At 43.9% G+C, this 27,671-nt stretch overlaps 1 protein-coding gene across 3 annotated transcripts in view; it reads left to right on the top strand.

Annotated features, from left to right (window-relative positions):
- Positions 1–27,671, top strand: part of tiam2a (TIAM Rac1 associated GEF 2a) — a 123,971-nt gene that overhangs the window by 49,576 nt on the left and 46,724 nt on the right. Inside the window, exons 1-3 of one of the 3 annotated variants that reach the window (XM_034111353.2) lie at positions 4,416–4,659; positions 25,409–25,501; positions 26,324–27,486. In XM_034111353.2, coding sequence (XP_033967244.1) covers positions 26,326–27,486 — 1,161 coding nt within the window. In that variant the 5' untranslated portion in view covers positions 4,416–4,659; positions 25,409–25,501; positions 26,324–26,325. Of the gene's footprint in view, positions 1–4,415; positions 4,660–25,408; positions 25,502–26,323; positions 27,487–27,671 lie in introns of those variants that run through there. The other 2 variants (XM_034111354.2, XM_071207151.1) reach the window with 2 other exon arrangements.

The raw sequence follows: 27,671 nt of genomic DNA, 5'->3' as shown, positions 1-27,671 counted from the left end.
TAGTAATATTTTTCCTTTCTATCTTTGGACATGGTGCTGTGCCACTGTATGCCAGCTTTGACACGGCCTGATGGGAAGACAAACATGTTTTTTTTTAGGATAAGCGATGTTCTTGTCAGTCCCTGCTGAGTCACTCACCCTAAAAGCTAGAGAGAGAATCCAGGCAGCCTGATGTTTTTGAGCTAATGTAGGTGGGTGGGCAATTTCACCTCAGAGGAGTTTGTAAATGGTAGAAAATAGAAACTCAGGCAGGTAAGACTTCGGGGCTCACAGGGATCTGTTGTGAGTTGAGTTTTCTCTGTGTAGTACTTTAGCCTTAAGGGATTTCACACAACAGATGCTCTTATGTATCCACAGAGTATCCGGGCTAGCAAGTATTGGGTTATTCCTTAAACTGGATTGACTTTATGGTTCGTGAACATTGTCATACAGTGGCGTGTTGGTTCGCCCAACACATGACATAAGTTGTGCTAAAATAAATGCATATCCAGTTTCCTGTACTGCATAAAAAGTGATAAAAGAGTAAAAGGGAATAAAAACATTGCCTGATTTGTATTCATTCATTATTGTTGGTGATTTTCAGACAGTATAAAATGTCAAATTGCGACTCAGAAATGTTTCTTGGAAGGTGATGTGGAACAGTGTCACTATTAGGCAGCAGTCAAACTAGTTTCCACATTATTCTCTCCATTTTTTATTATTTTCCATCACAGGCTAGGAACTACTGCTTTACAGTGTATTGTTGTGTGTTACACACACAGTATTAATTAATGCTGCACAATGTAGTATCCGTTTTGGTTAGTTCCTTTCATTATGTCTCCTGCTTTCATCAGCTCCTTGTGTGAACTTCTTTGAAAAACTCCAGCACAATCACATTTTCTTTGCAGTGTCCTCAGGTGCAAATGTTGCCTCTATTTTCCACACTTTCACTTGACTTTTCTTTGTTTTACAGTCCTATCCTGCCATTCATCAAGTGGCTCTCTCAATCTTTTCTCCATACACGGGAGAAAAGAGAAAAACCTAATTCAACTCCTCACTCTGTCTCACCCTCGTGACAGTTTCTTCACCTAGAACTCAAGTAATCAACAGCTGCAGGCACACCCTGCCCCCCCCCCCCCCCCCCCTCTCAGTAATGGCACATCCAGTCAGACAGACAGATGATGCAACATGAGTGGGACAGATCCATCACATATATAGTTTCCTTCTCCAATATATCCTCCGATAACAAGGGCTCTGTCATCATCTACTATTACTGCACACAATGAAACTGTGGCGGAGTGGTTTTCACAGGTCCACAGTCTAAGGAATTTGTCCAAAATGGCAGTGTGTTGTCCTCTTTTTAACATAATTTAAGTAAAAGGTTAATATTTTATCTAACGTTAATAAAGTCCCATTTATAGGGTGGTAAATCAGAGGCTTTAAGTGCTGCGTCTGTCCTTAAAGGCCCGAATAACACTGTTGTGAGAGGTTGGCTGCTGTGACACACAGTTCACTCGTTGTCGCCATTGATTTTGCATTACTTAGGCCCTCAGGGGTCTGCAAGCTATCACTTGGATCAGATCTGCCTGCTTCAATTAAAAGCCTTTCCAAGAAGGCCTGGCTTTTTCAGACCATATCTTCCCTTGTGTCCTCTTTTCTTTGATTTTCTTTGTCTATTGTGTTAGCTGCTACCACCGCCTCTTTGTGTGTGTTAGTGCTTTAATGTTGGCTACTATGCAACAACAAGTGAGGAGTTGTTTGAGGGTGTGGCGGGAGGGTGTCTGATTATAGCCCTCCCTGTGTCTCCCACCTTATGACAACTTCTCTCCGGACGGAAAGCATCTTCCCCTCCAGACAGCAGCAGAGCCCCTTCAGAACCAGCCTGCCTGCTTTAAAAGAAAAAACAGTATAAGACCATTTTCACTGAGCCACAGCGAGTCATTAAAGGCTTCATGACAAATGAGCAAGGTAATAACGCGTGGGCGCAGAACAACAACTTTCATACAGTAGTAATAATGTCACATCGGTACAATAGGCAGCAGTGAGGAGGGTGAGAAAATCACTTAGCAGGGGATCTGACCCCCCCCCTCCCCTACTCTCACATACAGTAACACACTCAGATACACATACTATTAGAGTGGCCATAATAGCAGGACAAAGGGGTGACAGGATGGCTGCACTGTTAAGAAGCCTCATTTAAAGGAAGGAGAAGGTGCTGAGGTGTTGATAAGTGTGAGTGTGTGTGTGCCCATACCTGCCTATCTTCACATTTGTTTCGCGTCGGCAGAAAACAAAAGAAACTGCTGGCCTAGCTCACTGTTTTTCTGCTCCCTGCTGTGTTTTAAAGCATTAAACTGGCAATACCAATATTTCAATCATCACTGATCCTCTTCCAGTTGTTCTTTTGTAACTTTATGGAAAAGACCTTCTCAGGGTTGTTGTCTTTTGTCAGAAAGTGGAGATGGGTGGCAGGATGTCCGTCAGAGCCAATTATGTTTAATGAGATGCGCAGCGACCAGAGCTCCGGAAAGCTGCCAGACGGCACAGAGAGCCTCTATATGGCCAGAAAATATCCAGTATGCAGCACTGAACAACAACACATACTGGGTGGAGATCTGCACCACGTCATTGGGAACACCCAGTGATCATGGTTGAAAATAATGGTTCTTCTGGACCAATAAAAAAGAGTATTTCTGATTTCTGATCCTGGGGTTACATCAGTGTTGGCTTCCACACAGGGATTCACAACCTCATTGTCTGCATAACTCTTTACCACTTCTGAAGATGCATATTAGGATATGTTGATTTTGACTAATTACTGAATACCCTGTGGCTAAATACAGGTAAAAGTTGCATTTGAGGCTCCTGTAAACAGATCCAGATTGATCTATAATGAAAGGAGTGGAGTATGCAGTATCTTTGGCTACAATGGGCAGCAGACAGATAGGATCTCCATTGAGACCCCACTATAGCAGCTGTAAAGAGGCTGATATGCAGATTAGACAGGTCTGGCTGGGCCGACACGCCTGGCCAAAGAGCCACATTATGAAACACAAGGCTGGATTTTGGTTTACGAGCATTGCTGTAGAGATTGTAGGAAGGAAGGCCTGCTCAGCGAAACTGTCTTATCAGGGAGGGGAGGCATTTGGTTGTGCATGACTGACAATGATAGAGAGAAAATGAAAGGGAGGGATGAATACTTAGACGCTCTGTGAAAGAATAACAATGACCATTCTCTTCTCTGTTCAATTTTCTGAGGAAACCAAACCTGTTTCCTATCAGTTCATTACTCCATGTGACAGACAGGGTTGTTAGTGCTATGCAAAATATGCTCACCTTGTTCACCTTTCCAAGCAAAACAGCTGTCAGAGAACCTAAAGGTAGGACATGTTTTAAGTCAAGGGCCCGCCAAACAGATCCTCATAGGACTACAGATCTAAATGTAACACTAAAAGTGGGTGAAAAAGTAAAACCTGATAAAAAATCACGTATGTTTGAATGTGCAATCTTGTCTTATCTGCCTATATCTGCGAGGATCTACATGGACTGCACGCACATACAACTTTGTGTGAACACGTATGTGAAGCACACATTCGATGTAGTGTTAACACAACTGTCTATTCAACATAACTATTTTTGGATCAGTCTGCGCCCTTACTGTTTCAAAGGGCTACTTAGGTTATTAGTAAGTTTTGTATATCCATAAAGTTGATGGACAGATTAAGGAAGCACCTGACTTTTTCCATATTTTCACTACATTGCACAAAATGGCTATACTCAATTCTTTTTTGGTTTTCAATAAAGTTGTGGATAGTGCTTTTTGGGGGGATTCTTAGCCAAGCTAAGGTCAAAACTAAAAGAGTCTACTTTATCTTGGCTGTAACTGTATACTCATGTTGTACAGTTGATGAAATCCAGGTGGTTCCTCTGTTTGTTTGGCAATGAAAGGATCCAGCAAGTGCAGTTTAATACATCATCATTTGTGATTGGGGTTAATCCAATGTAAACTGACGGGATACTGACTGACTGCATTAAGAACACGATGACACAAAAATAAACTGGTACCAAAAGTGAGTCCAAAAAACTGAATCCCTTTCCCACAAAGCAAATAACATCTTCATAATGCCCCTTCAATCCTCACCCATTTTTATTAAAAAACACGACACAAGCAAAGATATAACAATAATAACTTAATTTTCTAAATCTCAACGTTAGAGTTGTATTTATCAGTGTATGTCCGTTTAATTTAACTTAAATGACCATGTAAACAAACTAGTTAATTTGGGAGGACCTTGAAATCTCCGCAAGGGGATTCATGAATGTCCACGAACCAGTGTTTGTGAACCCCCAATTCACCTAATGCATTCATTCAAGACATATAGATATAGGCTTCTCATTAATCCCCCGGTGTGGCTGCTGTCTGAAGCACACGGCCATCCCCCACCAGAGTCCGTCGGAAGGCGGAGTTTAACCCCACATTGTCTGGGAGGAGCCCGCAGTCTCTTGGCGCTCCGTCCCAGGAACATTTGCTGTGGAAACAGAAGAACCGTGGAAGTACGCTCCGAGAAAATCCGATTTTTATATTTCTATTAAATGCAACGACGTGTTATCGAGCCGTGGCAAAGAGTGAAGCACGTGAATACTCCGAGAAATATGTTTTATGAGAGGAGACATTAACCGGTGAGTTGGAAGCGAACTTATTTCCCTGTCACGTTGGTTTTAAAGGACTCCGCTCATTTGTGTAAAAGCGCTTTGTCCGCTGCAACACTGAAATGCATCTTCAACCGGGATAACCGCTCAAAGTTTGCCCGGTAAAGAGAAGTTTGGGGCTGATGTGTAGTATTTATTTCACCAGTGACTTCTCATTGGCTGGTGTGAGTGGTAATTCTCGCTGCAGCAGCTATGACTGAAATCATGTAGCCTACCTATAAAAACCATAAAGTTGCTATGTTCTAAAACACAATTGTCCCATGGTGTAAGGCGTTTTATTGTACAAGTAGCCTACACTGTAAGAAGTAAAGAGTCGTTATTCAGCAGTTTTTCTATACGTGTAAAAACCTGTCTTCTTTACATTAGTCAGATGCGAAAACTGCAAGTGAGTGATGATTTTCACTTTTTCATAATTGCAATGTCCATTATTTATTTACTGTTTCAAATCTCAGTTTTATGTAATAAAAAAGACACAATACACCCGGTCAGCATGCTCAGCTGTGTTTCCAATCCAAAGGTATTTTGGTGTCCTTTCATTGACACAATAGATCACTTGAGTGTGAAGATGTTCAACATGTATCTCACATCAGTGTCAGTGACCCTCATTTCTCCTCTTTCTTCCTTCTGATTTATGAGAGATTGTTAGCGGTGGTAATTCCCTTAAATTAAGGGGTATGTTTGGATGTGATTTACATTCGGCCTGTATTGTTCTTTGGCCGTGTGCTGGAAGGGCTCTGTAGCTACAAACAGAAGTAACAAAAGGGCCCCGGGACCCCTGGAGGGAAGGGCCCCGGGACCCCTGGAGGGAAGGGCCCCGGGACCCCTGGAGGGAAGGGCCCGCCCTGAGAAAACAGACCCAAGGAACAGTAGTAAGGGCTGGGCAGGCCTTTTGGCATTTTGGGGCCTTTGTCATGGAATCCCTCGCGGTGAAATGTCAGTCAGACTGCCCTGCTGCCTTTGCACACAGCTTAGAAAGGTTGTAATATTATTAACAGGCTAATGTTTGACTTACAGAGGCTGGCTGGCATTCATTGATTTGACCAAGTTCACTTGTCAGGAAATGTAGTTTTATGGTACTTAATTGGATTAATGATTATTTACTGTTCTTGTTTTGGACGCACTGTAACTGCCTTTTATTATTTATGTGGATCGTTCTTGCCCAAGAATTAGACTCAGCCCAACATGAGCGCAGAGAAAATAATGCCTTTGGTTTATTTTTCTGGAAAGGGAACTTGCTCTTTGATTGGTTTACATTTCAGTCTCCTCTGACAATATAATAGACTCTAAAATTATTATTTTCATACATAATTGCTGCTGTTCTAATGCATGCACACTGTTTCTGTGCGCCAGTAGCACAATCACTGGGTCAGAAGCCATGGCACCACATGCATGTTTTTGCCTTTTCGCGTCACATTTTTGCGGTTAAGAAATCTTGGACCACAAGGAACATTATGTTTTTATTCTGTTTCTTGAGTGGAACTGATTCAGCGTGACAGATAATTTATTTTTAATGGGAACCATAATAGTGTTTTGCTCGTTCGCATTTTCTATTGTCACGAGTTGGGAGTTATGACATAAGGCTGGCAGGACAGTCTATATCTCAAAGTTGTTTACCAGTCCAAAGTGATATGTAATGCTACCCTCTCTCTGGGTGGCTCAGAGTTGCTTCACAGGCTTCTACAGCTCATCTCAAGTCTAATTTAAGTGGAATGGCTCCATAACATCATCTAACGGTGACATAATCACCACAGGAACTTCCCTCATTAAACAGTCTGTTACTATAGAATGTGTGACTTTTGAGTTATGGGGAGAAGAACAACTTGACTCTTCTTGTCATTGACTAGTATAGCGGCTTTCGTCAAGTGAGAAACTTGGAATTTGCTCTACTCTCTTGCAGGCCATTTGGAAAGCTGTGTGTGAGTGCCCGTCGTCGTTAATTCTGAAGCACACTGGCTGAGAAACGGCAATGTTTCATGTCTTCTCTCCGGCACATTTTTCTCCATATAGGGTGGTGTGCATGTGACTTATCAGGCATGGGTAACATCTGTGCTTATTGTCACACGGGGGATAAAGGTCTTTTACTGTCTAGGTAGAGAGGCACTGCAGGGGGAAACCACAGGGACTTCACATGACTGAGGCATCTTCGAGACAATATGACTTGAAACTTTTTTTGTCCATTCTCAGCATATCCACTCCCTTGATTATGTATGTTCAGGGCAAACAGTACAGTGAGGCAAGCGTAATAGTGGCCTATAGGTTTCTATTTCTTTCTTCTGTGGTTGAGATTATATTTGGCTTTCAAAGTGTTTGCTGGTAGTGTACGGCCTGCAGCGTCTGGAGAGGTTACTATAAAAAGAAGGTGAACCAAAAGCTGGTGTTGACAGCATCTTGGCTGAGAATCTCATTTGCTACCGCACTCATCGCGGCTCCCAACGAAAAGACACATGATTGGCTTGACCCCTTTCCTGGTGTACACAACTTACAAGTGGAAGAGCTTTCACTAACACCCATCCTGTGTTGTAGTGGCAGTTTGGACAAAATAATAACCCAACACTGTGACTACAGAACGGTTACGGTCTGTGCTGCATAATTCAGTGCTTCTGAATTTGACTTGTTTAGCTGAGGCTACTAGGTTTGCAGAAACACGCACTTACCCATCCACTTTAAGGGGTTTGTTCAGTCAGCTGCACTTTTTTGTATCTACTTCAACACGAGATCCCCCTCTCTGCTGCACAAACGGGAACCTACTGACCAGCTCAGCAGAGCGACATGGTCTCATCAAGCTGAACCGATGCACCCATTCATGCTCTTCTTAACAACCCAAAGCTCCTAGACCTCTGTAGAGATTATTCTGTAGCTCTAAATTGAATTGCTCACCTACTAAACAATGGCTTGTAAGGTTTTCAAAGAGAATGAAGATTAAATGGTGGTGGGCACTTTAACAACGTATCAAATGAGGTAATGGATTAAGAGTTAAAGTGCAGGTGATTGGTGTGTAGGTCGAGAAGTGAGCGAGGTAGCTCTTTAAACGGCGCCACACAACCTCACATGTGACAACGACTTTCATTAACCCTGAAGAAAGAAATAATTGCAAGACATGCCACTATCATTCTTCCATTGATGGTCATATACATCATATGGCGATTGGTGTGCATGAAGCAAACATGCTCCCATGGCAGCAGTTGAGTAGCAGTGCATGTAATTCCTGTGAGCTAACCAGAGAGCATGCGATATATCAGTCTGGAAGGTGAAGGAGATGCTGCCTCAGCAATTTGAATGAACGATCATGTGATTTCCAAGCCGTGGATGAAGTAGTTTGATTATCAAAATGTATGAACAAAGAGGCGGAGAAAACGAGTAGTATTGGGTACAAAGAGCGATATGCTAGTGTATTGATCTACATATGTATGATATTTGATAATCAAGACAATCCAGCTGCATTGGAGAACCCCATTGAAGGGTGACCAATTAGTTGTCTTATCGTCTTAGAGAGGACAGCCTCTTTGTTCCGTATGTCTTCGAAAGACGACACGGTGTTGGCACATTCTTTAAAGCGATCAACAGCCCCTGTTTGTATGGAAATACCCCATTGTGCATCCCCCTCTCCTCTGCTTAAGCCTGCTCACCGGTCAATCCTTATAACAATAGAAATTAAGATTGATCCGCCCTACCTCGGCCCAGTAGCCATAAGGTCTCACTTATTCTCCTGGCCCTATTGGAAAGGCAAACACAGCTGGTGCTACAGGCCAAAGTGCTCGCTGCTTGGATGTTCAGTTGGTGCCATGTGTCTTGTGTTTCCCTTCATGGTAGATGGAGCAAATAGTGGGTACACAATTAGCGTAGCGCATCCCACCTGCTCATCAGTGGGTGGAGCCTTTTTCTTTGATGAAAGCTACGAACTTCTGATGTAGTGTCCACAGCACCTCAAGCTAGGCAATTGATTCTGCGAACAGTCATCTGTTAAATAATTAAAGCTGCGTTCATTTCTTTGAACTGCATGGTATTAATGAAGCCAGATCTCTTTGCTTTTTATAGATAATTTAGAGGACATACATTGCCTGATCATTATCACAATATGATTCTTCTGAATGAAATCTCAGTCCCACAAAGAGCCGATAAGAAGAGGGTTTTGATGTGAAAAAAAATCCCTCACTGACCGCACATGCATCCAGCTGCGTCCACTACTTCATTCGTCATAGTCTTCCTTTAGCACAATCTATCCATCATCACAACAAAAACTGCTATAACTCTGCAGTCTGTACAAGATATTGATGTTGTTTCCCTTCTTTTGCCGGCTCAGTAGATTGCCCCGCTGAACTGCGATGGGCATGACGTGCGTATATCTGCACAGTTTCCTGGGCTTTGTGACAAATATGAAGTGCATTGGGGAGGGTCTTTGGCAACCACTATATTCGTGTTATGGTGAGGAACATTTTCAGGCTCATTAGCACTCCTCTCCCTGCTCAGCCCCCCTCCGTGCTTTAGCAGTATGTGGTTTGATCTCCGAGCAAGATAATCTCTTTTCTCCACTTCTTACTCTCAGGGCTTTGTCATGTTGGTTCAGTCATTTGGCGTGCAGCCAGCGTAAACAGAGGCAGGGTCCTGATTGCTTTGTGTCAGGTAGCCCTGGCATCCACTTAGTGAACATGCTTAATTAAAGCTTTCTTGAAAATCGTTTTTTTTTCAAAGAGGTAAATGTATCCAAATAACATGTTTCCTGGCACGATATTAGCGTCAAGGCTTATTTGGCTGACAGGCCTCAGCTGTATGAACAAAAGAGGATATGTGGGCAAAGGGACTCATTGTGAAGTATGTCAAGATAAGAGCAGAGAAACGGTAGTTTAATGACCATTTAATCAGTTCCATCAGTTTACGCAGTCTGTGAAATAGCAGCAAAATAGTATAACATGCATCATATCCTGAATGTAATGGAATCTAAGTGGTGTATCGGCCAGGCAGCATTGGGAGAGATTGTGTGTGGGCTTGCTTATTTTTTCAGCACTCTCTGGATGCCCAAAGATTGACTAGCAGTTCTCCATTCCTCCCGATGGTCGACTTGGGTTTCCTCCTTGCAAGGAACCTTCCAACTTCATTATTCTCTGCCAGCGCCAAGACACGAAGAGCTCTTTAACCCAGAGTTCACTCCCTATCGCCCAAGGGAAACCATTGCTCATACAGCCTGGCTCGCTCTCCATCCCACCCTGGCTGCTCAGTGTATACATGTCTCGGGTGGTTTTAACAGTTGATGGGTGCAGGTGTAAAGGTGGATGAAATGGACAGTCTACTCTAGACAGTTCCATCCAGCAAGCCTTGTACAAACAAATGTTGAGAAAATAAACGGAGAAACAACGTCACCCATTTTATGTAGCTTCGGAGCTAAAGTCTTCACTGTCATTGTGGCTTTCTGGTTCTGCCACATTTTTGGCCTCGAAACATGCCACAGCATTATTTCAAAGTGAAAAGGGTCAGTCTTATCGTTGGCAAGTTCCTCCATGAGTTGATGCCAAGTCAAGCGGATTACTCAGAGTGCAGGTCGCCGCTCAGCTTGTTGCAACCTGGGAGATACCTGCAATATTAATATGTCTTCTTCTTCAAACGGTGTTGCAGCAGATGCTATTGGGCACTCATAAATGCTACTTTTTAAAAGTTGTATGAGTCTGTGGATCCCCAGTCATGTCAGAGGGCTATTAAAACTTGCCACTCACAGACAATCTATGCCATGTTGCCAGAATCTCTGAACCCCACCGCATGATATTAGAGAGGAGGTGAAGGGCAGCCAGTTCACCGGCAGCCCCGTGTATGTGCTGTGTGTACAGGGGATACCAGAGGCTATAAATGCTATTTGACATTCAACTGTCATCGGAGAGGCTGACTCCTAATGTGTCTGCAGCTCGATTCTAATGTTATTAAAGGTACTGGAGCCAAGAAAGTGTTCTGCTTGGTTTAGAGACTCCCTAGTCTTTTAAAGCACTGCTACTTTGATCTGAAAGAGGTTATCAGAGGAGAACTACAGCTATTAGGGGTGCTGGAGGCCAATCATATGTCAACAATATATTGACAGAGCCGAGCTAGCTGTTTCCCCCTGCTTCCAGTCTGTATGCTAAGCTAATCTAACAGTGTTCTGCCTCAAGCTTCATATTTACTTTTCAGCATGATGGTGGTATTGATTGATGTCGTCTAATTCTAGGCTTGAAAGCAAATAAAGAAGGGAGACAAAGTGAGAACAAAAAGAACATTGTGTATAAACACCTACACCAGTACTGCAAAATTAAAGCAGATGGCTTGTGGTCTTTGGCCAGGCTTTGTTGCACACTAACCCCAATGCTCCCTATGTACTAGCCATGGTGGCCATGAGAGTAGCAAGTATGGGTCATCTCACTCAACCCCTCAAACCTCCCTGGTGGATAGACCCACTCAACGGGACCATTGTTGGCTTTTCCACACAGATCTCCCTGGATGTAGATGATGTGTGAGCTTGAAGTGTCTACATTTTTGACTGGCTCTCTGTGGATAAAGAGGGAAGGAGTGACTCACAACTACAAGCGATGTGCATATCCTCTGTGTGAGTGTGTAGAAAATCTGTGCAGAATGTGGGGCCACTGGCGCACATGTCATATGGCAGCTTTTCTGCTTGCATTCTTTCTAGCTGAATAACAAGAACTCTGTGTTACACGGCATAACTCTCTCAAAGCCTTCATCAGCCACATTGATGGAGAAACTGTGTGAACCGCCTGTTGGCTGTACCACGATGAGCGTTTTTTTAACCCGTCATCTGCTTTTATGATAAGAATCCTTCGTTCGCCTCGTTCGTTCGTTTCGACCCTTTTAATATACTCATTGATATTCGCCTGGCATGTGACGGGATCGGGTGTAAAGTGAATGTGTACAGCTCTGAAGTCATTCGTTATAAATAATTTCCTCTTTGGAGGGTGGAATCATTTATTCACAGTCTCATGAGGTTAGTGATCCAAGGAGCACACCCTGACTGGTGACTAATAGGTGGCTGATGTCGTGTCACGCTGACTTTGGTGTCGAGGTTATCGCACATGATCTTCCTTCTCAATACAAAACACAGGAAGCGTCATTTCACTTATTTTGCTGTAGGTATCTATGCTCTAGCTTGGATCATGTTCATCAACAGTTCTCTCAGTCTGTGTCTGTCCAGCAGAGAGTCTAACACTAGAAAAGATGACTTTAATAACCGTGATATTTTCTTGAAGTTATTTTGAAAACCACCCTTGTCTTTTTAGGCACTCAACCTGCTCCCTACTAGTTATGTTGTGCGTGTGTGCGAGGGGGCGGTTAAGGTCTCAAGTGGCAAGATCTGTGGTCTGCTCGCGTGGAGCCATCGTCCTCACTGGAAACTTGTGGTTGCCTTTTTTTTATACTATTAACAATATTATACACTGCATGCGTTCTTCTACTGGCATGCCCACGCTTAAAATAATGATGTTGAGAGATGCCAGGAACTGGGGTTTCCTGATGGTTAAAGCTGTTACTGTTCAAGGAGCTTGGGGCGAAAAGCTGTACTTACACCGTCACGTTGTATTATCAACCTCATGCATCATCTCTCTCTGTATTCTGTCCGTTCACTCGATGATGAATCATATGTTATTCTTTCCTGTAGCTGATGACATTTGGAATTGAGATGAGGAAGCCTAAATAAACACATTTACATCTTTTGTTTTGTCATTGGTGTGTATACCACCTAATTGGCACAAGAGAATGTAGTCCATTAGTCACCAGGCAGCTTCTCTGTAATGACGTGTGTGTGTGTGTGTGTGTGTGTGTGTGCGTGCGCGTGCGCACGTGGGTTGTCTTAAGTGCTCATGTTTGGTCCCAGACATGCCCCCTGCTTATTTGCTAATCATACAATACAATGCCACAGGCGCTTTTCTAAGCCAACAAGTATTTTAACAAGCTGGAAGACTGCACTCATTCTTTCCGAGCGTTTACCAGCATCCATATCATCACTCTTAATGTCTGGGCCTTTTAGAACGCTTTGTAATGCGCTCTGGCAAGCCACAGGAGTCCAAGGCTAACATAAATGAACACATAGCTTGAAACATTTTGAAAAAACTTGGTATGATAGTATATACAGTATGCAGGGGTACATCAGAGCCACCTTGATGTACACAAAGCAGCCTCTGCAGTCAAGTCAGGTTAGATCGATTAACCCACTGTATGCCTCTGTGGTCATTACTGCTGTTTAAAGTGGGTTTCCGTGCATGAGTCCTGGCAGTGTGCATTCATTAGTTAATAACTCGCTCTCTCTTGATCATTTCTGAAAATCTGTGAATCTCTCCAGCAACTTTCTTCCCGCCCTTTTCATACCTCGCTTTCTGCGATTATGGACATTTTTTACCATTATTGAGAGCAACAGTGGGTAGATTGTAGTCAGCCATTTGCCTCGAGGGTTAAGTATCCATCTCTATTCCTTCTAAGCCCACCCCTGGCTAGGAGGAGAAGGGAGTGAATAAATACCACCCTTGTCCTCTCATAATGGAACCGCTTGATCTTTCGTGACCTCCGCTGGTGGGAGCATCTGCCTGTCGATTCCACCATCCCCTCCTGCGGGACATCAGCGGGATGTCGCATCTGCCCGCGAGCTGTAATTCAATTGGTCAATACATTTAACAGAATAAAAATTAAGTACTGGCCTGTAACTTTTAAGAGACACAATAGAACCCCGTCAACTGGGATTTGCTGTTGATTTACAGTCTGTAATCGTGTCAAAGTAGTTGTTTCTCCCTGAGCGCCGTGCATGACGACTGCATAATGAGCAGGATACTCATTGACATTCTTGAGCCTCCCTATATGGATGGGATAATAATGAGTTTGGCAGGGGCCTTAATTTAATCGTGTCGGTAAAAGTGGTGCACATGTGGCACAGCTGCTAGCGCTTAGCCGGGTCCTGCCATGCCCTTTGAGGAGGTGCCATTCGGTGCCCGCATTGGCTTGTCTTCCTGCGTTATCAGTCTTTATGAACCACATTCCTTCATGAAAAAGCTTTGCAGGGCTGGACAAAGGAGTTTGTTTTTGCAAAGATTTGTCTGTGACTTCTCTGCCACAATCGAATTAGCTCACGTGCTTCTGCATCCGCGTGACTAGAGAAACTGGTTTATGTGTTTTTCCTGTAGCCGGCACAGGTCAGTCTTTGTTGTCTCGTTTATTTAACTTTAGCAAAGAACTGCCTGAGTGCTTTGTGGAGCACCTGTTCTGGATTATAGGTCGATAACGGCTCCCAACTAATTTCTCGCGATAATTCAACTGTGAGATCTAATCTCGCCTTTGCCATTTGGGCTCCTTTTTATATATATATATATATATATATATATATATATATATATATAGTGAGCTTTGACGAATTCTTGCCCTGATTTGAAATGTCCAAAGCTGTTTCTACTTTAATATAAGGAGTCAGAGACAATGGCACAAGTGTTACCAAGCAAATATCCTCCAAACATGTATACAACATTCTATGTACATCATTGAATTGCATGTTAACTTAAGACACAGTTTTTGGACCTAAACTAGGTCATGGGGGGTGCACTGACTAAAACATCTGCTGGGAGAGAGACAAGCAGATTTGCAAAGGAGTGTCCACACACTCGTGGCAGGTGTTAAACCTGTTTGTGAGTGATGACCTCTTCCCTGCACCATGTTTCCTGTTTGGCATTACTTCTCATAACACTTGAACATAAGGGCTGTGTTACTAACACATGTTTCATTATCGTTCAATACTGTTTAATTTCTAGATTATCCATATGCTCTAAAACGGAGCAAATTGAATTCAATAGGAATCATTTTGAGACTCGAAAAAGCAGTTTCTGCCATTGTTTCATGAAAAACTATTCTTTTTACATGTAAAAAAAAAAACATTCCACTGATGGCCACAGCTAGCTGCACACAGAGACTAGTGTTTTTTACTCTCCCAGGTGTGGTTGTTTGTTGGCCGTAATAATGAAATTAGGTCCATCAAGATTGTCCCAAATATGTGTCCTGATGTATGATGTGGATTAGTTTGACTCAAATGACACATCTTTGACTGTTTGACCAGCTGTCCCCCATCACCAGTCCCTTCAGGACGCTGAGCAGACATTGTAGCTCAGATTTCTCCCCTCTTATCTGTGTTGTAAGAGCAGCAACAGTTACTGTATATTACAGTCAGCTGGGCTTGAAGCTGCAATAAAACCAATGGTTTTGGTTTATGATAAGGGGAGCTATAATGTTCCTGCTTTCCTGTAAAAGCGAGATTGCACCAAGCGGGTCTTTTTTCATAACCCGTTTATTGCTTTAGGAATATACCAACCTTTGATCAACAGCCAGCTCAGCAGGGAATATGAGTTATTCTGCCTCTTCTGCAGAGAGCCAGTAGCTGTGGGCAGCTTTATGTCAAACCACGGTTACTTTATGTGGAGATTAATACAAGCTTTCCTCGCATGTTTTAACATAAGTGGGACATTTCCTATTTCGAGGAGTGTTTAAGGACATGTATACACTTGCATGCATGTAAACACACTGCATATATGCTCCAGGTAGAGCAGCAGGACGTGTCTAAACAGCGGTGATTCCACCTGATGGATGGTTTATTTAGCCGTCCAGACTGTGGTCCTTTGTTTACTGGGCTCTGATGTAGGTCCATGACCTGATGCTGACACCCCCTCCGCTTTATCCTGCCATCTACAGCCGCTGGCCTGACTCCACTCTGCTAGAGGAGAGGATGTATGTTTGTCTCAGACAGGCCCCAACAGTGTGACCAGAATACTAACGGGAAAAACACTATACTTTGTAATGAGTCATCACATTCATTTTTTTTCAACGGAAAGAAATTGCATTCCTGCATCGTCTAATAAATTTGTGATGGGGTTCAGATTGCCGCTGGGAAAAGGTCACTTCTTGATAAGCAATGCAGTCCTGAAATTACTTTTTAAACAAAGTGAATCCTCCAGTCTGGTGGAGAGGGATAATCCTGCTTGTTTGCAGTTTGGTTTCACTTGTTTCAGGCATTCCTTTAAGTGTTCATATGTTGAAACAAGGCAGGGTTAAACAGATCTCAGCTGCTTACTACATTATAAGCAAGCACTGAATGATGTCATGATTATGTGAACATTGATTGATCTGCCATGTTCCAGATGATTTTCTCACCAGGTAAAATCCATCCTGAGCTCTTAACAGATGTAGTCTTTCTGACCTGACTATGTAGTAAAGGAAAGACTTTAATATGGAGTGTAATTACCTCATGGCTAGCAGCTCCTTTGTTATCTATCATAACCTTGACCACCATGAGCCAACCAACCAGACGGGCCCAGACAAGTCGACTCACCACTAATGGACTTAAAGCATCACCTAAGCTTTCCCCTGTCAGTGTGTCAGAGTTCGTGGCTTTAGCAAACATGACTGATGTATGACCTGCGCAGAAAGTGCTGAGCAAACAATTGCTAAAGCCTTGTCGTCACATTATTTTGTTCAGTTACTTACTGTTTTTTGAAAGCCTTTTTTCTTTTAGTGATAGTGAAGCCAAAGATGGTACATGGGGTGCCCACTCTAGCGGGGCATCCCTTACTTATCATGTTCATTGGTGTATTTACTGTGTTATGATGGTCTTCTAACCTGTACGCTGAAGAAAAATAATGCTCATGAATTCAATGAGAGCAAGCACAGTGATTCATGTCCTGTTTGGCCTGACTGGGATCGACACTTTGGCCTGTAATGGGCCATAAAAGGAGGGACATTGCCTGTTGTAGCACTAGTTCACCATGAACATATGGGTTGCCTTGGCTTAAGGAGATAACATTGAAATTACCATATCCATTAGCGTCAACCTGTCCTCTGGCTTTTCAAGCTGAAATCACATGTTGGTAATCCATCAGCTCGCACTGTGCCAACACATTTCTGATAAAGTGTCAGACTTTGCAGCGGGTGAAAGTGGCTCGGGGTTGCTCCTGGGGTTGAGTTGCTCTACGTGCAGGGTGGGGGAGGCCACAAGGGCAAGCTCCCTCTGGCGTCAGAGCTCCTCAAGAATGCGGAGAGGGATTAATTCCTGTCTGTGGCAGTGATGGATGGGGAGGAAAACCACACTCACATATAGGATGTGTTTGTCCCTCCCCTGCAGTACGTGCCAGCGTGACAGGTGTGTGTGCGGTTTTTGTGTTTGTGTGTCTGCTGGGACAAAGCCAGACTTGGTTGTTTGCCCTACTGCCCCAGATAGAGCTGTATTCACCAGCCGCATGTCATTTTGATTCCAAGGCGCAGCTTTTATCGTCCCAGTTCAAGTCTGGGGCACTTTAAGCAATTCGCTTCATCTTTTTCAAATCGCAGATGAATTGATTTCTGCCTCCTCCTAATAGATTTTTCTTCTTCCTGTTGAGTCCGATGATTGATGCCGTGTATGCGCCTTTGTGGTTTTCAATGTGTTCCTTTGACTTCTGCTTTCTACGAGACCATCGATTACTCTACACGCACACTTCTACCTGCTCCCTGAATCCCCAGCACCTCATTGTTTTCCTGAAAACCTCTGGTGACCTCTAGCAGTGAGCTCCATCTGACTGATGTTGCCCCGCATTGGTCAATGATCGCTGATGGATCACCTCAGGGAGGCTGGAGTGTGTCTCCCATGACTGCCGCAGTACACGACTGCGACTCTAGCTATGGTAATGAGTGGGGGGGACGCAGGCTGATGGTATTAATCACTAGAGCTCACTCCACGGAGCGTGTGACAGATCATCCCGCAGCGCACAAAGGACAGCCACAGTCAATTCCAGTACGGATAATACAGTTTGCGGATGGGATTAATTATGCAGACGTTTGCACTCCACGCGCAAAACACAGCCCTCGTGAAAGTTGTTTTTATTGATGATGCCTGAGATTCAAACTGACCTTTGCCTGAAGGTTAACAACTAAAAGGATGTTCTTTTCGCTTTTCCTCGCCTTAAAGGAACTTTTCTCTCCCTATCTCTTATCGTCGCGGAGACAATTAGGTATCTCTTCTTCCCCTTTGTCTGTCGTGCTTTGCCCCGTCTTCCTGGGCAGGGCTGGGTGTGTTTGTTTTCCCAGAAGCCCCTGTGTCTCTTATCTGACCCCGTGGCTGCTAAAGACTCTGGTTCCGGCCCATGTGTTTCCTTTGCCTGTCACTCATTCCATTACTTACACCACCTCCAGGCATTTTCTTTATAATTCCACAGCGTGTAGACTGGGGCTCTGCTTTAGCTCTGCTTTGATTAGACTACATGACATGACTGAATAAACTTCGCTGAGATGTTCTGCTGCAGCACAGATGTTGAGGTGTGTGTGAGAGAGCGTAATGACTGCACCAGAAAATCAATCAGTCCGTTTGAAAGCCAGATCCTGTAGCTCTGGACCAAGATCAAGTACATGCTGTGTGTGTGTGTGTGCATGTATCTTTCTCTCGTCATATTTAACCCCCAAAACGACCTTCTTCTTCTGTCCATTACGCTGCTTAATTAGCAGAGAAGCTGATGGAAAGCTGATTTCCACCTGCAGTCTTCCAGCTGTTTGCTTGATCCCACACATGCACACACACTCCATCTGTTAACCTATTCATCCCTCTCAAAACACACACACACACACACACACACACACACACACACACACACACACACACACACACACACACACACACACACACACACACACACTAGGGCTGCTCAATTATGGCAAAAATCATAATCTCGATTATTTGGGTCAATAATTGATATCACGATTTTAACAGTATGTTTTTAACAGTTAATTACCCTGAACTTTAAATATAATTCAACTGAAAAACCAATGCAAAATAGTAATACTAATACAAAAATAATCGTTTTATTTCGTAATCGTTGCAAGCCATAATCGTAATTGCGATTTAAAATACGATTAATTTAGCCACACACACACACACACACTCACACACACCCACCCCCTTGAGGATGTTCAGAGTCAGTGTCTTCCTCAAACAAAGCTTCAGAAGTTTACATTTGAGGACACACACTTGAGGTGTTTTGTTTCCCTCTCACATACTGTACACACATCAGTGCAGCATGCGCAGACATTCCTGGTTCATTTAAAGTCTAGAGTGTCTGACTCTGTGTTGGGCCGTCTCGTCCGACAGGAGATCCAATTTGTAGAAAATGAACTGAGCTGACAGCGGCAGAAAATACAGTTTTCACTGCGAGAGGGGGACGAGAAGGAGAAATATGGGCGGGAGAATGGGAGATATAACCGTAGAATGTCATAAAACATGATTAACACTTGTATGTTCATGAGTTTAATTAGTGGTTTTCACAATCTGATGTAGGATTGTTGTCTTTATTTTCATTTGTAAAGACGTGCAGTTTACCAAGATAAACAGCAATTTAATTGTTAAAAAGTCAGAGTGAGTTTGACTTTTGTAGCCAAGCACCAAACAAAAAACTTGACCTTTCTCCGTGACCTCCATATTAAGTGAATTCCATCAGTCTACTACACCCCCAATCCCGTCGGCCATCTAGTTATAATTCCTACACTGTTGCTATATAAATCCATCCTTCTGGGACAGGCGCTCTGCTAATCTCTCCTCAAATGAGCAATTAAGATCCATTTATTTCCTCCCAATGGACGCCAGGTTCACAAATGGCCTCTGACTGCAGAGCCCAGTCAGCAGGGCAATCAATGACATCAAACCATAAACGGCCTCCAGCTATGAGAGTGGCTCCATCACGCTGTTTAGTCGCGGGACAGGAAATATTAGCATGCTGACTGAAAACTCAACTCTCTGTGCTGCGCTCTCCCCGAATCTCCTTCTCCACGCCATTTTTCATCACAGATGGATTATAACCAGTAATCTGCCTGAGATTAAATGTGACGGAATATATTTTACATAAAAAAGGGTAATCTCTTGGCAAATTAACTGTAACTCTTTCAGTTTAACAAACAAATAGGGTGCATCTGTCTGATTTACTTGAGTTACTTAAATGACAAGTGCTGCAAAGTAAATGTGCTGGATACATGTAGCTAGTATGCTAGATGGGTGTTTTAAAACAATAAATATCAAATGTTGACATGTGGGAGGTTTGAAAAGAAAGAGAAATGGAAGCACTCTGGGACTTCTTAACCCCCAGGCTGCACTCACCCTTTACCTCACTAACATCCACTATTGAAGTTGATTTATGACCTTATGTTGGTTGGACTAACTAAAGTAACTGGGGCCTCAAATTGAAAGAAGGGATTTCTGTGAGGGGCTTCGGTTTTGACCCACTGCCGTTATCGGGCCGAGTCACTGAAAGGAGTCTCAGACCTCGGTATCAGTGTTTGAAAGCTTGATCCCAAAGCAAAGCTCTGTCGATAAGCTCTTTGAAACCTGTGTCCCTGCGCATACAATAGTAGTACTCCCATTTCCCTCCAAAATTAGATACGCCTTTCCTTTAGATGCTGTAAAATCTCCGTCAAGTACACACAGGCAGAATATGTATCAGTAATGATCTAATTATCATGATATGACCTTGAGCTCCACATCAAATTCTCCATTAGTTCAGCAGTTAAAGACATTTCTTTGAGATGTGTGCATGAGTCTGTTGCCCAGAGCGTGGATATCATTTGGCTCTGGAGAGCTTGTTGGGCCCCTAATTGATCTTAATTAGCGGTCAGATCACTTTGCCGTGTGGAATTAGACCCGGCACCTGCTCTGTATAAATATATGCAGCACAGCAGTCCTCCTCGCCTTGCTTTCTCTTTTCTTGACGGCTCGCTCTTTTCATGCCTCCCGGCCTCCCCGAGCGTGTTGTGGACCGACCTTTTAGCTGCCTCCATCTATAGCCGGACAAAGGGCTTTGAAGGAGCTCAGACTAGGCCACGAGGACTATTGTGCCGCTAACAATGTTGTTTAGCTGTGGTGAATGCGGCTAATATTGTGTCCCGGGGCTGACGTCTCCATGTCAAGCAGAAGGCTGATGGAGGACTATACCACAGCTGCTCATTCAGCGTGGCATGGTCGTGACTTTGAATGGCTATTCAGGCCGTGATGCATTTCTAGAGAAGAACCAAAATGAGCATCCAAGTGAAATAGACTCTCATGTTTCCCATTTGTTGGAGTGATGTCTCCTAAAAGCACTCAGATACTCTGGAATAAACAACTAGACCGCGAGAAAGTTGGGAGCCGCTTTAGGAACAGTCTTGGTCCAGTTTTGATGCTGTGTTGTGTTCTGGTGTGGCTTTCTGAACGGGTCCAGTTTGACCATGTGACCACAGTTATTTAAACTATAGGCACATGGCGGAATGTGTATGCTTTTTTAACAGGCGGCAGTCTCAAATTCGTCTCCGCCGGGATGAGGCTCAGTCACAAAAATGTAAATGCGTTTCAGAAATTGTAATTCCAGAGAAGGTTTTGACTGACTTTCTTGCATTTTAATTGGCTTATCAAAAAGAGCTGCATATTTGGCCCCTCTGGCCCTTAGAAACTTCCATACAGCTTCTCCTCTGCGTCCACTGTATAATTCCCTCTTTTTTGCACCTCTGTCTTTACTCAATACTCACTGGACTTTTTTTCAAATTCCCTGGCTTACACTTACTCAGACATACACATACACACTACATTTCTGCCTCCTTAGTGGCGGGCTGCCTGCTGCTTGGGTCATTGTGGTATTTAGGGTCAGACAAGAGCCCCAGTCATTGCGCCCTCCCCAGTGCCTCCCAGGCAGCGCTGCAGCCATTATACGCCAGCTTGTCTGGCTCAATCGCCTCAAACAGCTATGGAAAACCGCCTTGGCTGTAACACGCCCCGCATCCTCCTCCTCGCCAACGGAAAAGCAGTATGTAGGAAAAACAACACAGTGAGTGGAGCAGTGGAGCCTTTTAGCAGCGAAGACTCTAAATGGATGAGAGCTATAAAACATCCTTCTCTTGAGAGAGCTCTTCTGTTGAGAACTTTTCACTTTTTCCTCCCAGCCCTCCTTGCTTTTCCTCTTGGCGCTCCTCGTTACCCAGGGTTACCCCAGGAGGGCTGTGATTTGCTGAAGCCGGGAGGGAGTTTCCACGTGTCCTCCCGAGTGTCTGGGCGTGTGAGTCAGTTGCGCTGTGTGTGTTGCTTTAAGACACAGGGAGAATCCACTTTTCTGATCAGAGACCACCAGCTAGACTTCTCCTTTGCAAGCTGTTCAAAGAGCTTTTAGATGAAAGCCCGGGCCACAGAGGTAAGGGATGTTATGGGTTCTGTGTTTTATCTTTCTCTCCCTTTGTTTCTCCCATTACTGGATTAAGAGGGGGCTAAGGTGAAGAGCTTGCATTGTGTTTCCTATAGTTAAGATCCACAGGTGTGGGTTACTCTGTATGTGTGAGTGTGGTTTAGTTTCCACCTGAAACTGTTTGATAATAGTATGTGCTTAAGCTCTGGTGATCTACCTTGCTTGTACTTGAAGATACAACACAATGACTCTCACAATCTCAGACTTTATCACTTCAGTGTGTGTCCATGACTCATGTTCACGCATGAGAATAACTGAGTTTAACAAACATACCTTTTTTATCTCATGCGAAACTTGCTTGATACTAACTCGGTGGTATCCCGTTGTACAAAAGTATTTGGAAACATTTTAATTTTCTTGGCATCACCCTGGAATACCAGTGGGCAAACGTGTATACATCTTACAGAATGCTGCCATGTCATTCTTGGTCATGAGCCAGACACAGAGCTTCTCAATATATATAATGAAAAAGTCCAAAAGACACTTAACAAGCACTTTGATGGATGTTTGGTGGCTTTGGCTGAATGCACCACTCAGTAATATGGGCTTTCGGTGAGCGATTCATAGATTGACATTTCTCCTCACAAGCAAACAACCGCAAGATGCTTTAAATCTGGTTCATATGACAAAAGCTCAGTTGGAAGGGGAATATTCTCCCCTATTTTCTCTTCTTCATTTCCTGTTGTTGTTTTTGTCCTGAAATAAAGTGTGTGTGGATGTTTTGCATAAGTTTGAATTCTGAGCTGCGTCTTGAAGTGTGGGGCTTTAAGGGCACTGCTCCTTTAAGAGCTCAGTTGTCAGGGTGCCAAAGGAAAGTGATAAGAGACAAGTCCCATGGGCTGTGATTTTGACAGCAGGAAGGCAGTGTGATTGTGTTAACAGTCACCTCCAATAACACATTACCTCATAGATCCTAGTTCACAGTATTATAATTCATTATAAAGCATTGTTGGTATGTCATTTTGTATGAGATTATTTTACACGTTATTCACGTTATTTATTTACATCAGAAGTACTGTGTTAGCCTTTCTTTTTAGCATTGCTGTTATACTGTTCTCCTTTGGGAAACAGTTGGACATGTATTGTATTTCCAAGGTTCTATGGCAGAGTAAGTAAAACAAACTGCACTTACAGCATCATGAAATTACTGTGAGGCTAAGTTATCTTGGGACTTGCCCTGTGTTTCACACTGCTGTGGCAATAGCTTGTTCCTTCAGCTTTGGTCACACGTTTAGATTCAAGAGCATTAGAGTTGGACTTGCAAAGTTGCTTCTTCAGACTTTGATGGAGCTTCTGTTCACCAAATGCCCCGGTGGTCTTCAGGTAGGAAAAAGGCAGGTCCTTCCTTAACACAATGCCACCATGTACCTTCTGTGTTTATACTGCGTCGAGGTGTGGCCCATTGCTCACATGTTGCCTGAACTGCAGACCCAAGATACACCCGGTGCCAGACTAAACATGAAGCTTACGTGGGAGTCATCCAGGGGCAGCCAGAGAAGAATGCCAGGTCATGGGGTGTGTCGAGGAGCACCAGGGTGGCAGTGGTCCCCCCTGAGCAGATGGCCTGTCGGAAGCCTATTGAGGAGCACAGAGGACTGACGGGGAAAAGGGAGGTTCAGACTGGGTGCAGGGGTTTGCAGCTAAAAGGAAGACTTGTCTTGTTGTTCTCCCAAAACAGTCGCACAATACTGCAGTTGAAGTTGCAGCAGAAGGCGAACGTGTGTGTCTTTTTAGGTGTGTGTGTTGGCATGCCTTTAAGCCTTTCACACACACAACCCTGCTCTGTGTGAATGAAGTTTGTGAGAAATGCGCTCAAAGAAAGAAGTCTCTACAACCAGCTTTATGCTGACTCCTAGTGTTGTTGGCAGCTGCTTTCCTGGTCTTTACTCAAGAGAGCATTGTTTATATACGTGTTATTCATACAGGGAACTACAGTAATTTTGCCTTTCACTTTCTGTCTTCAAGATGCTCGACAAATAGGGAATTGAAAACACATATGTCAGGTTTCCTGGAGGTTAATAGGGGCTCAAATGCTTTGAGTTGGAACAGTCATGTGCTGTTGAACATCATATCCATAAATACCATTGGCCTGGATTTGCCTATAGTCAATGTGAACCCTAGCCCGAGTTCAACGAATAAGAAAAACCTGGACATGTTGTGTGCTCGTAAAAGAAAGCTGTTTGGGTTGGTTGGTTCTGGGTTATAGTGCCGAGACCAATTCTCCCTGTATCAGTACTACTTTACCATTTAACTCATGACGGACAGAGCAAGGGTTGGTTAATCCAATGATCAGCTCAAAGTGGTTCAAGTTCATGCAGGCCAACATGTCTCTGGCCAAGTTTCCACTGTACATCCAAGTGCTACTTTTTCACACTCTTTCCAAAGAGTTTAAAGAAGGAGACACTCATTTTATTTGTGTCCTTGTCATGTTTGATTATTTGAAAGGTCAGTCTGGATCTTTGCCCTGTCCTTGAACTTCGTATTCCTTACTTTTAGAATATTCAAGTCCCCCTGGAACTTCCCTCTCAACTTCTTATATTCAACACACTCTTTTACTGTCGTCCATTTGAACAGTAAACACTATATAATCAGGCCTCACAGTGGAGGTGCAGGAGCAGATAAACTCTTAATGCTGCAGATCACTTAATCCTGAAGGTTAGGGCTTTTGGCAGGGGGTGTTGACACTGTAACCTTACGCATTTTGTATGTGTGCTGCAAGGCTTAGTGGAGTTAGCACTATTTGAAAGCCTTCCTGGAGTGTGAGCTGCATGTAACCGGGTGATATTACTCACTGCTTCTCAGAAGATGCCTGGTGCCTGTGCAAAGAGCGCTCCTCAGCCGTTTCTGGGTTTGGATTCTGCCCCTGGATACATTTGGCGGTGACAAGAAACAAAAAAAAAGTAAGCTAGGATTCCAAAGTTTAAAAATAAACAGACGGGTAAACTGTTGCCGGCTTTCAAAAACGTTCCCAACCCCGATCAAAGATGACGTCATTTACTTGCGGGAAGGTGGAAAAATGCTACTAATGTTTGGTTTGGATGACTGTTTGAGGAGAAATCTGGAGGGGTGGAGCGACTTTTTCAACTAGTCCTACTGGAGCGCCAGGGTGGCACTACTGTACTGTTTAGTACAGAGCACAGTTCATGTGATACTACTGCTAACTTGGTTGGAGCAAAGTTCACTCGAGCTGTAAGGGCTTCAAAGGGAGGACATGTTTTTGTTTCCGGGATCTTGGCTGAGTTATTTTTTCCAACCTTCTCAAAAAGTATTTTTTTCCTAGATTCTCAAACTACTGCAAGAAAGATGCTTCTTAAATGCTCTTTCAGTATTGCACCCTGTTTAGATTGCCTGCGTACCAAACACTGTCTTCTCTCAAATGCTGCGGATTAGATGTACTCTTTAACCGGCACACCTGTTATCAAACACAGAGCTTATTACATGCTGTAAAGTACAGTCTGTAGAAAGAGACGCGCTAAGTCAACTTCTCTCTCCCTGTGTTTCAGATGTGCCAGACGATCGGGGAATGAGTTTATTGGGATGAGGCGGAGGGACCCTCGCACATAGGAGATCCAATCTGAGAAGAGACTTTCAGACAGGTGAGTCTTTCTTATCTGGGTTGTCAATATTATTATTAAATTGATTTAAATGTGTCCCTGGGATATGCCTACATATTCAAATCTGCCAACTCTCTTTTCATAATGGCTAACAACCATAGATGTTAAAATATAAAGGTCCATTTAAAATATTCATTATTCAATCTTTTATATTTTGCTTCAGCACCTTCCCCTAGGGTGTGTAGCTAAACACTTAAGTGTTCGTATTGTAAAGTGATAACTTAATCTACCTAGTGTGCTAATTCAGAGATTTGAGAACATGTTAAAGGTCCATAGCCTCACCACAGCTGCAGATGCAACAGTGTCCTAGCACTTTATCTGCTATAGTATTAACCCTGGAATAAAATGTCTGGTCACGGCTCTCCGTCACTAATGTAAGAGTTTTGTGGACAGTCTGGAAGTGATTTCACATTGTCCCGAACTCTGTCACGCATAACAACCTTGACAGCTTAAAGCCTGTTCATCTGACATGACTTTTCTATTGAAAAATGTAGTAAAATGTGAGGGGGACGGACCCTACAGGTTAATGACCAGAAGTGATAAAGTTACTTATAGTTATCCTCTTTAAAGGACATAAGGAAGATATTAGACCTGCTGTTTTACACTGGAAACAACCAACGATTTTGTATGGTTTTATGGGACTGTAGTCATTATTGTTTATGAGTAATAAGTTAATTGTAGGTCTCTGATGAGCTGGCGTTATGTCATATATATATTTTACTGCCTTTTGTGTGAGAACCATGCATTTTCCAGAGGCATAATTTCCTTGCCCTTAAGGTTTTGTATCCCTTTTTTCCCATGCAGAAATGGGAAACTCAGAGAGCCAATATAGCATCCAGGCCACAAAAGGCACCGGATGTGTCCCTGGAAAACCAAAGCCCTACTCACTGAAGCTCCGCACATCCAAAGATGACGCTCTGTCGCCCCATACGTGGTGGAGAAGTGCACCATTGGGCTCGGGGTACAAGGCCAGGTGTGTTGGACGAGGCTGTCTGTCCCCTCCTAAAAACCGGCCGCCCTACTCCCCTAGGCATTATGACTACAACTCGAAGGGGACAAGGGGCAGCCCAGGTCAACAAAGCTGGCATCGATCGCCTGGATGTGGAGTACGAAAGCGGCACATGTCAGACGAGTATGAAGAAAATCCATATGGGGCGGACCTGAATAGATGCACCCTGAATGGACACAGTGATGATCAAGAGGCTTTAGAGGAACAGAGCAGCCCACGGGTGGTGATCAAGAAGGATGGCAGTCTCAGGGTGGAGTTCACCAACACCTCGGGCAACCCCCTCCTCCTGGATGAGGCTTCTGGCCCCGTACAACTCCTCAAGTTCTCTCCCAACATGGAGTCCGCCTCCATTCCCAGTCTGCCTGGCTCAAGTGGTAGTCGGCAGGAAGGCCACCATGGTGGTCCCCCAGCGGCCTCTACCTCCTCTACGGCCAGGACCAGCAAGGGCAGCTCACTGAGCTCTGATGGCTCTTGGTATGACTCTCCCTGGGGGCCCAGCACTGAGTTGTGCGAGCAGGACCAACCCTGCTCTGCCAGCAGGACACTGGTCCACTCCCCCACTCACCAGCTTGACTCCTTCACTAAACAGTCCCCTCCTGTGTCCATCGCAGACCTCTACAAGGACTCTACGATGGCTGCCACTTTTCCCTCAGCCAGAGACCTGTCCTCCCATTTACAACAGCCTTCAGCAGGCCATAGGACGCACAGGGCCTCTTTTGCATCAGTCCTGGACGTACCATTGGAGGAAGAGCCTCCTGAGGCCTGTCAGTACTCATCGTATACCCTGCCCTGTCGCAGGCCCAAAGCCCATACCATGAGCGAGGAACTGGACCAGTATCCTGAACAGGAGCAGGCTGGATCTGATTTCGGCATCCATAAGAAAGGTTCCATCAAAAACCGCATCAGGCGCCTCAGTGACTGGACAGGAAGCCTCAGCCGCAAGAAGAGGAAGTCTCAGGTGAGTGGTCTTCGGATGACATCTATTTAGTTTTGTGAGGAGCTTTTTTCTCAATATTTTTATTTTATTGGTTTTTCGTAGGAGGCACAAAAAAACAACAAAATATCACAATTTGTTTCCGATACAAGACATGTCCATTAATAAAGAAAAAAAATTAGGCAAAGTAAGGATCATTTTGATAATCT

This window comes from Pseudochaenichthys georgianus, chromosome 22 (assembly GCF_902827115.2).
Source record: "Pseudochaenichthys georgianus chromosome 22, fPseGeo1.2, whole genome shotgun sequence".
Lineage (NCBI taxonomy): Eukaryota > Metazoa > Chordata > Actinopteri > Perciformes > Channichthyidae > Pseudochaenichthys > Pseudochaenichthys georgianus.
This window is presented reverse-complemented; position numbering and strand designations above follow the sequence as displayed.